We start from the raw sequence: 14,995 nt of genomic DNA, 5'->3' as shown, positions 1-14,995 counted from the left end.
GGTTTGTGCAGTTTCCTAGTCTGTGTGCATGGTTTAGTAACTCATTTACTCAACAATTTCTGTTCCCCTATTTTAAAAATACGTACGGACAGCCTCACTTCACAGATATGTCTTCTCTGTTTTGGCCATAGCAATTTTTTTCCCATAGTTTGGCAATACGGACCCAAATTAGTTCTTTACCTTAAAGTTTCTGCATTATCAGGACTAAGGAGGACATTGGCAGAAATCTCCATCAACTGAATGCTTTAGTTGCTAAACATGCGAATTTGCAGTTTGTTATAAATGTGCACTAATTTTCAGACAGAACACCACAACGTCTGGAGTTTACCTCAGAAGTGGCTTCAGAGACTCTGAATCGCTCAGTGGAAGTTTTTCAATCTATCACCCCCATTAGCAGCAAAGTAGAGGAGTGGAACAACAACATGAAAAATAACGAATACTCCACAGCTGCCTATGAACAGGCTGTTGCCTCTGCAGGGGCAGCAGGTATATATCAAAATTACTACATTTTATGAGATTTGTATTTAATGAGTAGAACACACTATACTGGTTTTCATGTTAGCTATTGTTATTCCTATCGGCTTTTTTGACTTACAGTTCCTTCGCAACCACATTTAAAGTTGATTTTTCTTCATTATTTTTTTGGCAGTGGAGAACCTGAATTTGCTTGTTCCTACCCTGCTGGACAAGCTGAAGGTTGTTGAGGATAAGAAGCCTGTCAACAACGTGACCACCAACATCATGAGGATCAGAGAGCTCATAGCCCAGGCCCGGAGTGTGGCCAAGAAAGTTCGTTCAGTCCTTTTGACACACTTAGTAATGATATCCCAATTTAGTCATTACCACTAGAGCAAAGGATGACTGACTTCCATGTGCAATCATTTTATATTTGATGACATGGCTCTGTTGTTGCACCCCTCCTACCCTTTCATTTTGAGCCATAGAAGAAAAGACAAAAGAGGGAGAACAGCAACATCACACTGATTCAGTTAGGTAAATTATATAAGGATCAGCTGGACTGGAAGTGGATTTCAAAGTGGCTTGCAGCAGCTGTGGCTAGTATAAAGTTGCTTAAAATCATGCCATATGGTGCAGTCAATTGTAAAAAGCTATCTGACAAAATTTTAAACACTTTCAATTAAAAAAATTGTTTTGCTGGACTAAAAGAAGGGGGGGAGTGAAGTTATTAAATAAAAATGGTAAAATAGTAAATATAGCAATACAACACAAAAGCAGAAAGCAGAACCACAAACTGTACCTACGGACTAAATAAAGCTAACAAAATATTAATAAGAGAATATAAAAGATGATGATATATGATCATGATAATTAAAGAGCATTGAGGTTAGCTTTAGCTAGCCTGTAACTAAGGCCCAATCAAACAAAATGTTGTTATACCACAATATTTAGAGGAATTGATATTAGTTAATAAGAACAACCCAAGTTCCTTGCACCTTAAACATTTGTGTGTGCATAAATTAAAACATTGACAAAACTGGCAAATATTTGACTCTGTAGACTTCCCATGACAAATTATTTGGGCTTGTTGTACAGCCAGAGGAGCAAGGCACCTTAGTCATCGAGCTGACCATGAGTTGACCACGAGTTGACATCCAGTTGACCATGAACTTTTCTGTATGCCACTGTATTCTGGAGTCAGATGTGAGGCTGCCTGTCCAATAGCTAAAACTTGGCAGAGACTCGGTCATGAAACAGGACAATGATTGCATCACACAACAAATCTACAACAGCTAAAAAAGAAAAGAATCAGTGTTGCAATGACTCAAAGTCCAGACCTCAACCCAATTGAAATGCTGTGGTCAGACCTTAAGTGAACTGTGTATAGATGCAAACGTCGGTCAACTGAGGGAACATTGTAAAAAGAAAAAAAAGAGTGGGCTTAAATTCTATACGATAATAATCTATTGAATCATTAGGTATACATAGTTTTTACACATGGCCTGCCTGCATTTGTATAGCGCTTTTCTAGTCCATAGGACCCCAAAGCGCTTTACACTACATTCAGTCATTCACCAATTCACACACACATTCACACACTGGCGATGGCAAGCTACATTGTAGCCACAGCTGCCCTGGGGCGCACTGACAGAGGCGAGGCTGCCGGACACAGGCGCCACCGGGCCCTCTGACCACCACCAGTAGGCAAACATGGGGTTAGTATCTTGCCCAAGGATATTTGACATGCAGCCCGGAGGCAGCCTGGGATCGAACCACCGACCTTCTGATTAGTGGCTGACCTGCTCTGCCACCTGAGCTACAGCCACCCATGGTTTCTGTATTTCTGCTTATTTTTTTGTTTTTCTTTAAAATTTTAGAAATGAAATTTCTTCTTACCATGTCTACACAGGTGACCCCTACAAAAAGAAAAGAAAAGTAAAAACTGTCCACACACCCGACGTGTTAGCTTTGTTCTCATTTTAAATTCTGAAGTAGTATTTCAGCATCCCCTCTTGACTATCAAAATTCTTCCCTATAATTTTTCTACTTAATAAAACCCTTCTACTCCATTCCACTACTCCAGTTAAAATTTTCACACCAGTCATTATGAAGCTGTAAACCTTTTTAAATTCACGTTCTGCTATCAGATATCAAGATGATAATTGCTAAACAAAGAAAACTCAGTTTCCTTTATTTTCTGCCCCAGGTCCAGGTCTCCATGAAATTTAACGGACAGTCCTCAGTGGAGGTTCATCCTCACAGCAATTTGGAAGAACTGAAGACAATGACATCCATCAGTTTATTCATGAGGGTGGACCCTGACAAGGATCCCATAGAGGACCGAATCATCCTATACTTGGGAGACAGAAATGTGAGGAATCCAGGCAGAATAAATTTTGTTCCTTTCTCTTTCTGGGTCATCAGTTGTGATAAAATAAATGCCAACTTTCAAAGATGAAAAGGAGCTTGTGTGCATGAATAGCATGTTGTGATCATGAGAACAGAAATGACTTTGAATGGCTTTGAAAGCACCCATTTGCCCCCTTCAAAAGATGTCCAAGAGACGCCTGAGACAATGGTGCATCTGTGTGCCTTCAAAGTTCATTTACATAAATACTGTTTTCCCCTGCCTGCCAGGGTATAGAAACAGTACAGCATACCCAATGTGGGGCCTCTTTGTTCTCTTTAACAGCGCTTCACCTTGGTGATTTTACCATCACTGTAATCTATGCAGTGATGTTTTTCACTGTGGAATAATAGGCCCAGCAGTAGTTGGTCACAAATGATGCATAGTTAAGCTTTTGAAACCACTCTACACTGAAATAAAGTAACACCACACAGTTGGAAACTCGTACCACCATTATAACATGCTGAAGTGTTTTAAAATGACACAGTGAAAGCCTTGGTAGTAAAATGAACACTCTGTTTTCTGCTGCTCCTGCTTTCAGGGTGTAAAAGACTACATGGGCTTGGCCACCAAGAATGACATCCTGGTGTTTGTCTATAAACTTGGAGGTGAAGACATTGAGATCCCATTGAGTTCAAAGCCTGTCAGCCAATGGCCGGCAGTCTTCAACTACGTCAAAATAGAGAGGTAAATGAGCTTTAACCTCTTAACATCCATATGATCAGTGGCAGCATATCTATAGTTAAGGTTGGGGTAGGCTGGGTTTTGGGTTATCATTTGCCCCCCTTTTTTTTTAGAATTTTTATGTCTTTGAAACACTCAAATTTATGTGGCTAAAAGAAAAAAGCAACCCTAATCTTTAACCAAAAGTGATTGCCATTTTAATTGTGCTAGGCATTATTTGAAAATCATACATACAGATTTTTTGTAACACACAAAAGTGACTGAAAACTCTAAAGCCTAAATCGTCATCAGAGGTGACCCTAACCCCAGTACTAGCCCTGATTATAATCCTAGGCAACTGAAGTATGTAATAAAATATAGGGTTAGGATCCAGTTTGGGCTAGATTCAACACCTGAAAGGCCTAACTAAAATTTATATACATATATCACATGAAGTTTCTGAACAGTAGCAGCACTATGGGGCCATTTATATCCAAATATTTAAAGTCCAGGAAAAATGTCCCATATGCTAGAGCACCTTCTGGCTTCACACTCACTCAAGAAGGTGAGCGTGATAGAGTCATAGAATGATACATATTGTTGGGCTATATTTAAAATCTTTGCTATATAAGTTACTAATACGCTGATCTTGACAAGGAACTGAAAATTTGTTCTTGGTCTCAGTGGTTTCCTTTCTCCTCAAAACACAAGGGAAATCCTGCTAACATACATGACAGTTAGTGTGGTTAACTTTTCTTGTGCATTAGCAAATTTTGAGAAAGCTAAGCAAGTAGCATTCATGAAGTTCAAGCTAGGAGGAGGTCACAGTGGTAACTTGCAGATCTTTGCTTGCAGACTGGGCAGGCATGGAAAAGTCTTCCTAACAGTCCCAAGTCAGAGCTCCACTGATGAACAGAAGTTCATCCAGAAAGGTGAAGCTCCAGGCACTGAATCCCTGTTTGACATTGACCCCCAAGATCTAGTGTTTTTTGTTGGGGGTGTCCCTCCAGATGTCAAGGTAATGTAAATTACAACATTTCTTCAATATAAAGAAATCTTTCTTTCTTTTAGAAATCTGACATGTGACTGTTTCTTTGTTACAAACCAGCTTCCACCTCCTTTGATCCTTGCACCTTTCGTGGGATGTATTGAATTGTCATCGATGAACAACGATGTCATCAGTCTTTACAATTTCAAACAGACTCACAAAATAAATGTAACCACATCTCCACCGTGTCCCAGGTAAACTTTTGCATGGCTAAATGTATGTGTCAAAGGGTCTCAATGGCAAAAAAATACAAATTCAACAAGCATTGACCACCCACTGTATAATTTAAACACAACTTACCTGAACATTGCTACAGAAATCTGACATTTTTTTTGACATCTCAAACATTAAGTTCATATTTAGCCTGTCTGATTTTCAAGGGATGTATCTTAACTTAATTTGTCACATAGATGGTTTGAAATTGTCAAAGGTACCAAATCATGTTTCCAACTCTGCTCTCAGGTACAAGTTGGCATTTTCACAGAGTCGCATTGCAAGCTACCTATTTGATGGAAAAGGCTACGCACTCATCAGTAATATTGAGAGGAGGGGGACGTTTAATGCTGTCACAAGATTTGATATTTCAGTACGAACTATTGCAAGTGATGGTGTACTTTTCCTCATGGTCAATGAGGTAAGTCATCTGGAAAACTTACAAGAGTCTCACATCTCGAAAGCTTTTAGTTTTTCTTACCCATGTGCTACCAGTCTGTAAAGCAGGTCAACTGCCAGCATTTCTATTCTCATAAAAAAAACCCTGTAATAATGATCATCAGTAACTGGTTTATGACAACTGTATAAGGCCAATATAAATATGTTTCATTTCTGTTTTTTCAGGATAAATTCTTTCTTTTGGAATTAAAGAATGGCATCCTGCGTCTAATGTATGACTTTGGCTTCAGCAATGGGCCAAAGCTTTTAGAGAACAACTTAGCAAAGCTGCAAATAAATGATGCAAAATACCACGAGGTAGCTTTTTGTGTCTTTATTAAAACTCTTAAATAATCCCAAGTTAAAAATGCGAATGTCTTACAATAACTGTCTGTGGTGGGACATTTCCTCAGGTGTCAGTGATCTACCATCAGTCAAAAAAGGTTATACTGTTGGTGGATAAGAGTCATGTTAAGTCCATGGAGAACCCAAAAACCACCCTGCCCTTCGCAGATATTTACATAGGTGGAGCTCCCTCCAGCATCCTGAAATCCAGGTGAGCTAAACATACATGCAAACAAACAATAATAGTATTTATCATTTAAGTCCCAAGATATAGCCATCCAGCTAACTATAAATTACTCCAAATGGAAATAGCTCTATTCTTTATAATCTATATTCTTATTGTTAACAACTTTTTGTAGAATATGTAAAGTTAATACATCATTTAAAATTTGAGTTATTTCATCACATGGCCAGAAAGTTGCTTTCCGTCTCCAACAATAACTGCATAATATGTCATTTTAAATAAGTGGTTAGTTTTTCTCAGTTGCTTCTGGAGACTGCACCTTCCTCTCTAACAGCAGAACTTTTGGAGTACGGTAGATAGTTTTCTTTTTTAACTTCCTGACTTTGTTTCTTGCAGCTTTAAATTTGAAATATATGTGTTCCCACAGGCCAGAGCTGTCCTCTGTGGTTGGCCTGAAGGGCTGTGTGAAAGGATTCCAGTTCCAGAGAAAAGACTTCAACCTGCTGGAAGAACCTGGCACCATTGGTATTAGCAGCGGCTGCCCAGAGGAGTCCTTTGTAAGTTGTGCATCTACCACGTCACATCTTAAGTGATAATGCAATGTGTCCCTCTGAAACCAATACCAAATATAGTAAACATCTGCACAGACAAGAGACAGTGTAGTCCAGCAGCTTTAGCCCATATTGCCACTGCTAGGTCACTGAAATGTGTTTTCGTCTTGACAGATGTCGCGCAAAGCTTATTTCTCTGGAAAGAGTTACCTCGGTTCCACAGCAAAGATTTCACCGTTTGACAACTTTGAGGGCGGACTCAACTTCAGAACACTGCAGCCCAGCGGACTCTTGTTCTACCACAATGAAGGGGTAAACACACCTACATGTACATACATGTTTACTGCGTGTTAGGACATGCATTTTCAAATGCAAAACGAATGCTTTTGCAATGTTAAAGCAACGTTGTCTTGCTTAAAAAAATTTTATTTTGCTTCAGTCTGACGAGTTCAGTATCTCCCTGGAGAATGGCGCAGTGGTCCTAAACAACAGAGGCGTAAAGGTCAAATCACACAAGAAACAATACAATGATGGAAGGTCGCACTTCTTACTGGCTTCAGTGAACAATCAGAAGTAAGTATTTAACTTCACTGTTGGCAGCTGCTTCTGGTGCACATCTGTGTTAGTCTTTGAGGCTCCACATCCTGTTTCCTCTCGAGTATATACATTTAAATAAAGTCTCAAAAGAAGAATGAATGCACTGGTTGAACCTTCATATAGGAACTTAACCACGTTAATGGTGGGTTTTGTTTGTTTGTTTTTCTACTCAGTAATATTACACAATTACATTTAGATCATAGTTTTTGTCATACAAAAATTATTTTTATCTCAATATTTTAAATTGCTAGGTTCTGAAAGACGTCAGAATGCTTTGGTATCAGATCCATTATGTATGCTTTACAGCATCACTGAGAAATATCTTAGTCACAGCTTGTTGCAGTTTAATCCAAACCACATTTTTTTCCAAACAAATAGCAAATGTGAATGCAAAAACACAACTAACCAGTAAAAGAATGACACCACAGCCACTACATCCACCAGCTAATATGTGCTTTACAATAAGTATTCTAAACATGATCAGTGGACATCATCTGGATTACTGTAAAGTTGCAAATGCATTTGTCATTTAGTAAACATTATTAATTATCACATTATATCAATTTACTTGTTTATTGATAGTAGTTAGTCAAAAATGTTAAATATGAGGATATTAGAGCTAAAAAGACCGAAAGCACACATATGTAACATTTCAGCAGACATTATATATCTTCAACAATTACAGCATGTGGTACACTGCATGTGGCATAGACAATATCTTGCAGGAAAATAACAACTTTGGGCAATGCAACAACAAATAAGAACAGCAGCACGAGAATAAGACAACACGTTAGTGCAGTGCATGATGCCTGCATCTCTGATAAGATCTGGTGATCCTTTTATAAACATGGGTCACATACGCCCCTGCACCCAAAGAGGCGCATCAACAACTAAAGAAAATCTTCTGAGGGGCTTCAACTCCTTACTTCAGGTACTCATTGCTGGTGGATGACGAAGACAAGCAGTTCAAGAAGCGGCCGACATCAGCCGCGGGATCGTCATACGATTCTGAGGAGAAGACTTTCTACTATGGAGGATCTCCAAGCAGCACTTCCAAGAATTTCACGGGCTGCATCAGCTATGCCTACATCAACAGGTAAGTCACCCCCTCTCTCCAGTAAAAGAGGGGGTATTATGTTATTTCAAGTTAAACTGTGAGGAGATGGAGATTGCTGCTAAAAAGATGAAAAATTTAGCAAATATAAAAATGCCAAGAAAAATGCATGTTACAATATTTAGCAGCATTAAAAAACATGTTTACAGTTTGGTTAAACCGTATAGCGGGCCCTGTAGGTAATTCTACCATAGTGAAAGCAGTAGTGTTGCAGAGTGTTCATTTAGCTCACTCGGTTGAGTAAGTGACAAATATATTGTGAGGTTAATGCAGACACCTGGTTTGAATCTGCCCTGAGACCAGTCATTGTGTGTCTTCCACTGTCCTAGTGAAGTAAATGTTAAAAAGCCATTTCATAGCTAGATAGATAAATCAGTGTTTCCCAACCTTTTGGAGCCACAACACGTATTTCACATTAGAAAAATCACACGACACACCACCAAACAAAAATGTCACAAAAAGCATAATGATAGTTTTTCCCCACGCACCAGGCATAGCAGAATCGGCTCAGTTTGTCACCAGTATACCTTTTTTTGATTTTTAAACGCTGTGTACCACATAAAATCGTTTCGAGGTCAGTAAACACAACCAGAATTCATACAAAAGGCACACGGGATTATAAAGGGCACTGTCGATTTTCAGAAAACTCAAAGGATTGATTTTAAGTGCACTGTATTTTCCAAAAACACACGGTAATGACAACGGCCTGCTAGCATGCTCTACCAAAAATAGTGCTTTGTTGTGGATCTGACGAACGAAAGCTAAACCAGTTCCACACCACTGAAGTTGCAGCATTTTTACAAACCACTTCTGGTTCATCCGTTTCATTCAACGATCTGCTTTCGCCCTTCTCATTCTCCGTCGCCGCCGCCATTCTTTTTCCGCCATGTGCGTATGAAAACAAAGGCACTGCGCATGCGCGTTTTACCCAAATTCTATCGCAATATTTCACTTTCTTATCGTTGCCCAACATTATACCGGTATAACCGTGAACGGTATGATATGGCCCAGCAAAACATCAATCATATGACCCCATATGTGCAAGCACTTTAGCGACAGTGGGAAGGAAAAAATCTCTTTTAACAGGGAGAAACCTCCAACAGAAACAGGCTCAGGGAGGGGCGGCCATCTGCCGCAGCCAGTTGAGGTGAGAGAAGGAAGACAGGATAAAGACATGAGTGAAAACTGATGTTTCATTTGTTACGTGGCACTAATTGGAAGGTATGTGTATTGGAGAATTGATAGCATTAGCTGGCAACTTAGTAATTCCTCCTGTCATCCATATAAATTATATTCACTTCTGGCTATTCCAAATAATAACAAAAAAACCCAAAAACAACTCACAATATTTTGGGAGCCAAAACACTTGCTGAAACCAAAGGTGACATTATGGTTAGTGCTTTCATCTTTTATATACAGTCTATTCAATGAATAATGTGTTGAGAGTGTTTGACACTTCTGCCGTGTCACTGTAGACTAGACCGGGACATTGAGCCTGAAGACTTTAAGAGATACCCAGAGAAGGTCCAGATTTCCCTGGAGGGCTGTCCTGCACAGCGACCCCCGGCTGCACTGCTGTTAAGGCACAGGGCTAACACTTCTGGAACCAAACAGTCACAAAAGGTGAAGTGAAAATAGCACATACAGCAGACCTTAGTTAAATATGAATGTGTTCTACAAACATTTTTGGGCTGACTGATAACCTGATATTTAATAAATGTTCTCATAGGTCACCAGAGATAAATCTAGCCTCCCCCCAGTGCTGACTGAGCTAGGAAGTGATGACCAGGAATCAGCAGAGCCAAACATCAAGTCCTGCTTTCTTTCCTCAAGTCCCAAATCGATTCACCACGCCTTCCGGTTCAGCAGCATTGCCAACAGCAGGCAGCACTACACAGACTTCCCAGACTCCCTTTCTCAGAGGTAGATCAAGACAAGAACTTTAACCTCAGTGTCATGTCTGCTTAAAGCTGCACATATTCTTGTGTCTCCATGTGTGATTAAATTCATCTTTGTTCTTCCAGGTCCCACTTCTCCTTGTCAATGAAGACCCACTCATCTTTTGGCCTCATCTTTTATGTATCTGATGCCCAAGAGGACAATTTCATGGCACTCTTTCTGGCCCATGGGAAACTTGTGTACACTTTTAGTGTAGGAGACCAAAAAGTTAAAATCAAAAGTGAAGACAAATACAATGATGGTGCCTGGCACAGTGTAAGTTCATGAATTTGTTCCATAACTGAATTTTATATTTATGCCAGCATGAGTGTTTGTTTATGTAAGAGACAACCTTTTCTCATCCCAAAGGTTATTTTTATCCGTGATGGAAATGTGGGGCGGTTAATAGTTGATGGGCTCACAATGCTGGAAGACAGCGTTCAGGGAAACAACGTCTCCTGGCACATCAGCAGCCCCCTCTATGTCGGAGGAGTTCCTGCAGGGAGAGCCCAGAAGAATATTCAGGTACAAGTCAAAATCTGCCATGTGAAAAATATTAAACAGCAGAAAAAAATGGGACAACTGGAATCTTATAGAGGACTTTATTTATAGCCCTATGTTTGTCCGGAAAATGTGTGGACATCCAGCCCTGTCTGTTCCCACAGACAAGAGGAAACCACTATTGTGACCCTAAGAAAGAAGGTTTCCTCTCAGTTTTGAGTATTGGAGCTGATATAGCGGAGCCCTTCTCCTTCCTATTAATCCCACTGTTCAAAAATTGGCTGCTTTTCAGATGTGGGCGGAGCACAAGGCACTCAGAGATCGCTCCTGATGAATAAGAATGACTTTAGCTAACAGTTTAAAATAATAATTGCTGCATTCTTCTGATGTACTAGCTCCATTTCACTGTAAGCTGATAAAATGTAAAAGTGTGAGATGATAATTCTCTATGGGGTGTGACCCTAAAAGCAATGTCTTGTACATTACATGCACTGGGGGCCGGGATAGCTCGGTAGGTAGAGTGGTGGCCCCATGATCAGAAGGTTGGGGGTTCGATTCCCCTGAACAGCTACCCTGAGGTACCCCTGAGCAAGGCATCGTCCCTACACACTGCTCCCCGGGCGCCCAATGACTGCCCACTGCTTCTCTGAGTGAATGGGTTAAATGCAGAGAGGAGTTTCCCCACGGAGATCAATAAAATACACTTTCTTCTTTCTTGCATAAAGTCACCAAATGACTCAGTCTTACTATGAAAACATTGCTTAATGCGGCCTTAAAGACAGCTTATATGACAACTACTATGGTCAAATGTGGGGATTACTGTTGAATGCTGAAATTACATAAGATAAGCTTATAAGGGAAGAGTCATAAAGTTATCAAACAGACCACTAAGATTTCACAGCTACATTCACTTAAACTTTGCTTAGCATTAGCCGTCATTAGCCATACAGAGCCACTAGTCATACCAGACCAAATAGGGCTATAGCTGCAGGGTCCTCAAATATTCTGTAGTGATCAGGAGTTTGTTGTGTTGCTTGTAAGTAGAGCTCTACTCTACCATTATAGGTTGTCTACTGAAAGGTCAGTGGCTCGGTCCCCAGCTCCTCCACCCTACATGTTGAAGTATTCCTGAGCAAGACAGAAGAAACTGAACCCAATGCATTCATTGGGGTGTGAAAGTGTGCATGAATGTTAGACAGAGCACTTAGAGTAAAAGTACTGTGTTGATGTGTATGTGACTGAGGCTTGTAGTAGAAAGCACTTTCAGTACTTAGTACATTAGAGTAAAAATCAGTATATGAGAACTACTGTGGATAAGTGAATGTGTTATTTAGTAGTTCTTTAAAATATTCTGTGATGCCTTTTTAGGTTTGTTTCTGTGTGGATTATCGTAATTAATCATTCTTTTTGTTATCTTTCATCTTCAGAGAAACTCTGCATACAGCTTTACTGGCTGTATAAAGAACCTTCAGCTTGATAGAAAGCAGCTCTCCTCTGTGGCAGACACATTTGGGGTCACTCCATGCTTTGATGGAGTCTCTGAGGGAGGAACATACTTCTCAGAAGAAGGAGGATACATTGTCCTGGGTGTGTTTCTAGCAATTTAATATCTGTGTTATTTTTCTGTAACCTAGAAATATGTTGTATGCAGAGTTTTGTGCAATCTTTCTCACAGTGAGTAACACCACATATATTTTTCCACTATCTGCAACTGTTTGCAAACTGAGCATCTGTTAACTTACACAGTTCATTAGCCTCACAAGGCCCACAGTCTCTTTCGTGTTCATGAGGAGAGTGTGGCTGGCTGAGGGAACTCGATAGCCTAAGTGCAGCTGTGGTAAAAATGTGTGAGTGTTAAAGAAGCACGAAAGAGGAAAAGGCAAAGCTGAAAGCCCTAAGAAACTCAGGACTCAAATGATTTCACACTCGCACCCACCTCAGAATAACTGATGAACGTAGCTAAAGGGTTATGGGGCCATAATAAATAAGAATAACTCAGACCTCACGTCATCTTCCTCCTAATTCAGACGATTCTTTCAACCTGGGACCGAGGTTTGAGCTGGTGATGGAGGTGCGCCCTCGTGTGGCATCAGGGGTGCTACTACATGTGCACTCAGCAGATGACTATTTCACTGTGTACATTCATCAAGGAGCGGTACGTTTTTACACAAAATACACACATTCATGTTGGTTCAAATGAAGTTTTTTCATTCAAAAGAACTGCCGTCTTCTAGACAGATTATAGCATTAGTGTTTTTGCAGGTGGTGGTTCTTGTAAATGATGGGACTCGTGAGTTCTTCACAAAGGTGTCACCAAAACAGGGAGTGTGTTCGGGGAGTTGGCACAAAATTACCGGTAAGAATTCCTTTGTGATCACACTGTAGGTTTATTATTCAGAATTGATGTGTTCTGTGGCAGCACTGTTAATGTCACACTAACATCACTCTCTGAAAAATAATCTGACATTGTATATTGTATGTGCAATGTTACGTCTTCCACGTCTGAAAAAGGAATAAACACACAAATGCCTTAATCCAGCATTCTATTTAAAGACCACCAGGGGGCGAGGCCTGTGGTTTCAAAAAGACTGACTGAAAATAGCTTTCTGTGTCAAGGAATGAGTTAATGGGCTCAGTCACTCTTTTTGTGTCCATCCATCCATTCGCTTCCGCTTATCCTTTTCAGGGTTGTGGGGGGTGAGAGGCAAAACCGCCTTTTTGTGTCATAATAAAAAAAAAAATGTTTTTTTATTTTTTTTATTTTTTTACAGTAGCTAGTCAAGTTTAATGTTTAATGAAAGCGTTCTGTAATGTTTGGTTTCAGTGATACGGGATGCCAACGTTGTCCAGCTGGATGTGGATTCTGAGATCAACCATGTGGTGGGACCTCTGAGCCCCAGCTCCACAGATAGCAGAAAGCCTGTATTTATTGGTGGCACTCCAGGTGAGCTGGTGACAATTGCTCCTCCTGATTTTGTCCTGTCGGTATAAAGCTGTTAATAATGCCTTCTACCTCCTCTCAGATGGTTTCCTTCCAGAAAGTGCTGCTACCAGGAAGGCCTTTGTGGGCTGCATGAGAAACCTGACAATCAACAACAGCCAAGTAAACTTCAGCAAAGCGGTCCTGGTCAGTGGAGCTGTCAGTGTTGGAACCTGTCCAGCAACATAAGATTTCTGTGATCTCTAGCTCAGCAAAGCAATGACCAAATGCATGGTAGAAACCCCATATCATCAGTCTTTTTCCTTTCTGACACGTTTGTGTGCTTTTTGTGTAGAAGTTGTCGGTTTTTGTTTTTCACTCCCACCAAGAGTATGACCAAAACGTCCATTCAATCAAAGCAAACACCCGTTATAAATAAACAAATCAGATTGATTCCTCCAGTCCACAGTGTGAAGCACACAGGCACACTAACATTACTGTGTTACTGTATGTTCCTTTACTCCACTTCATAATCTTGATGGCACATGTTTTTTGTATAAGTTCATTTTCAAAGCTTTCCTTTTGTACTGTTTTATTTCTGATAATAAATAACATTTTACCTCCACTGAAACTTTTTTACATGTGTGTTCTCCTATAGTGCACTTGTTCATTTCACCAAAATCAGCTGAGACTGACTTAACAACCTCGTATATGCATGCAATATTGCACAGATATACTCAGTAAATTAAAAATGGTCAGAACACAGGAGTGTTTTCTTTTGGTTTTTCCCACAGTCCAGTGACATGTACATCCAAAGTGTCCACCCAATGACTCAGATGAAAATTAAACAACTGTCACAATCTTGTTAAAGGTAGTTAACTTGTTTGCAGTCAGTTTAATCAGCCACTAGATGGCGACACACACACATACACAACAATCCAAGCGGATCAGCAGTCTAATGGCTGTTTAGTTAGCAGTTGGATGGTGTACCTATCAAAGCGGCCAATAAGTATATGTCCTATGTGGGCGTGGAAATTAGAGCATGCTCGTGATGTAAGATGAAAAGTCATAATAAGTGTTCAGTAACTGTTTTTTGTTTGTTTTTTTCTTTAAAAATGTTTTTATTATGTTTTTACTCAGAAGCACACCATTTTCAGGGGGTAAAATATTTCACGACAGTTAAGACAGAAGGTGAAATAACTGGGAAGCCTAATCACAGACAAGCAATAAATACCAAGGCAAAACACTGGAAAACTGGTTGAAAACTCTTCGTTTTCTAATTGTTTTAATTTTGGAAAAACATATACCTACCTTAATTTGGCACCCACGCTGAGACACAAAATTCAACCATAATGTAACATCACTGACAAAATATAGTTTACAGTCTTAAATGCTTTTATTCTGCTTTTAAAAACCAGTATCTCATACCATCCTTTATTTTAACTTTATTAATGGGAGTTAAACTACAGAAGAGATTTTAATCATTTAATGTGTGGTTTCTACAAAACTGCTATATTATATTACTACAAACCTCCTGTTTTTTCTTTTTAAAAATGTCTTTATTGTTTGTTTTTGTTCGTCACACACACTTTTTTGGGGAGTGGGGGGGTCAGTGGC

General features: G+C 39.8%; 1 protein-coding gene across 2 annotated transcripts in view; it reads left to right on the top strand.

Moving 5' to 3' along the window:
• lama4 (laminin, alpha 4) overlaps positions 1-14,009 on the top strand; it is a 32,922-nt gene extending 18,913 nt beyond the window's left edge. For both annotated transcript variants that reach the window (XM_080882006.1, XM_080882005.1), the window contains exons 19-40: positions 301-486; positions 650-789; positions 2,666-2,830; positions 3,408-3,553; positions 4,385-4,547; positions 4,638-4,771; positions 5,040-5,211; positions 5,415-5,546; positions 5,642-5,784; positions 6,185-6,314; positions 6,483-6,620; positions 6,748-6,881; positions 7,837-8,001; positions 9,495-9,642; positions 9,749-9,942; positions 10,044-10,233; positions 10,327-10,482; positions 11,886-12,045; positions 12,486-12,613; positions 12,721-12,814; positions 13,283-13,402; positions 13,482-14,009. In XM_080882006.1, the coding sequence (XP_080738132.1) occupies positions 301-486; positions 650-789; positions 2,666-2,830; positions 3,408-3,553; positions 4,385-4,547; positions 4,638-4,771; positions 5,040-5,211; positions 5,415-5,546; positions 5,642-5,784; positions 6,185-6,314; positions 6,483-6,620; positions 6,748-6,881; positions 7,837-8,001; positions 9,495-9,642; positions 9,749-9,942; positions 10,044-10,233; positions 10,327-10,482; positions 11,886-12,045; positions 12,486-12,613; positions 12,721-12,814; positions 13,283-13,402; positions 13,482-13,627 (3,284 nt within the window). In that variant the 3' untranslated portion in view covers positions 13,628-14,009. The remainder of the gene's footprint in view (positions 1-300; positions 487-649; positions 790-2,665; positions 2,831-3,407; positions 3,554-4,384; positions 4,548-4,637; positions 4,772-5,039; positions 5,212-5,414; positions 5,547-5,641; positions 5,785-6,184; positions 6,315-6,482; positions 6,621-6,747; positions 6,882-7,836; positions 8,002-9,494; positions 9,643-9,748; positions 9,943-10,043; positions 10,234-10,326; positions 10,483-11,885; positions 12,046-12,485; positions 12,614-12,720; positions 12,815-13,282; positions 13,403-13,481) is intronic.
• Positions 14,010-14,995: the final 986 nt, after the last annotated feature.

This window comes from Rhamphochromis sp. 'chilingali' (assembly GCF_963969265.1).
Source record: "Rhamphochromis sp. 'chilingali' genome assembly, chromosome: 5".
Taxonomy (NCBI): domain Eukaryota; kingdom Metazoa; phylum Chordata; class Actinopteri; order Cichliformes; family Cichlidae; genus Rhamphochromis; species Rhamphochromis sp. 'chilingali'.
The sequence above is the reverse complement of the archived record's forward strand: the minus strand, read 5'-3'. Positions and strand labels throughout refer to the sequence as shown.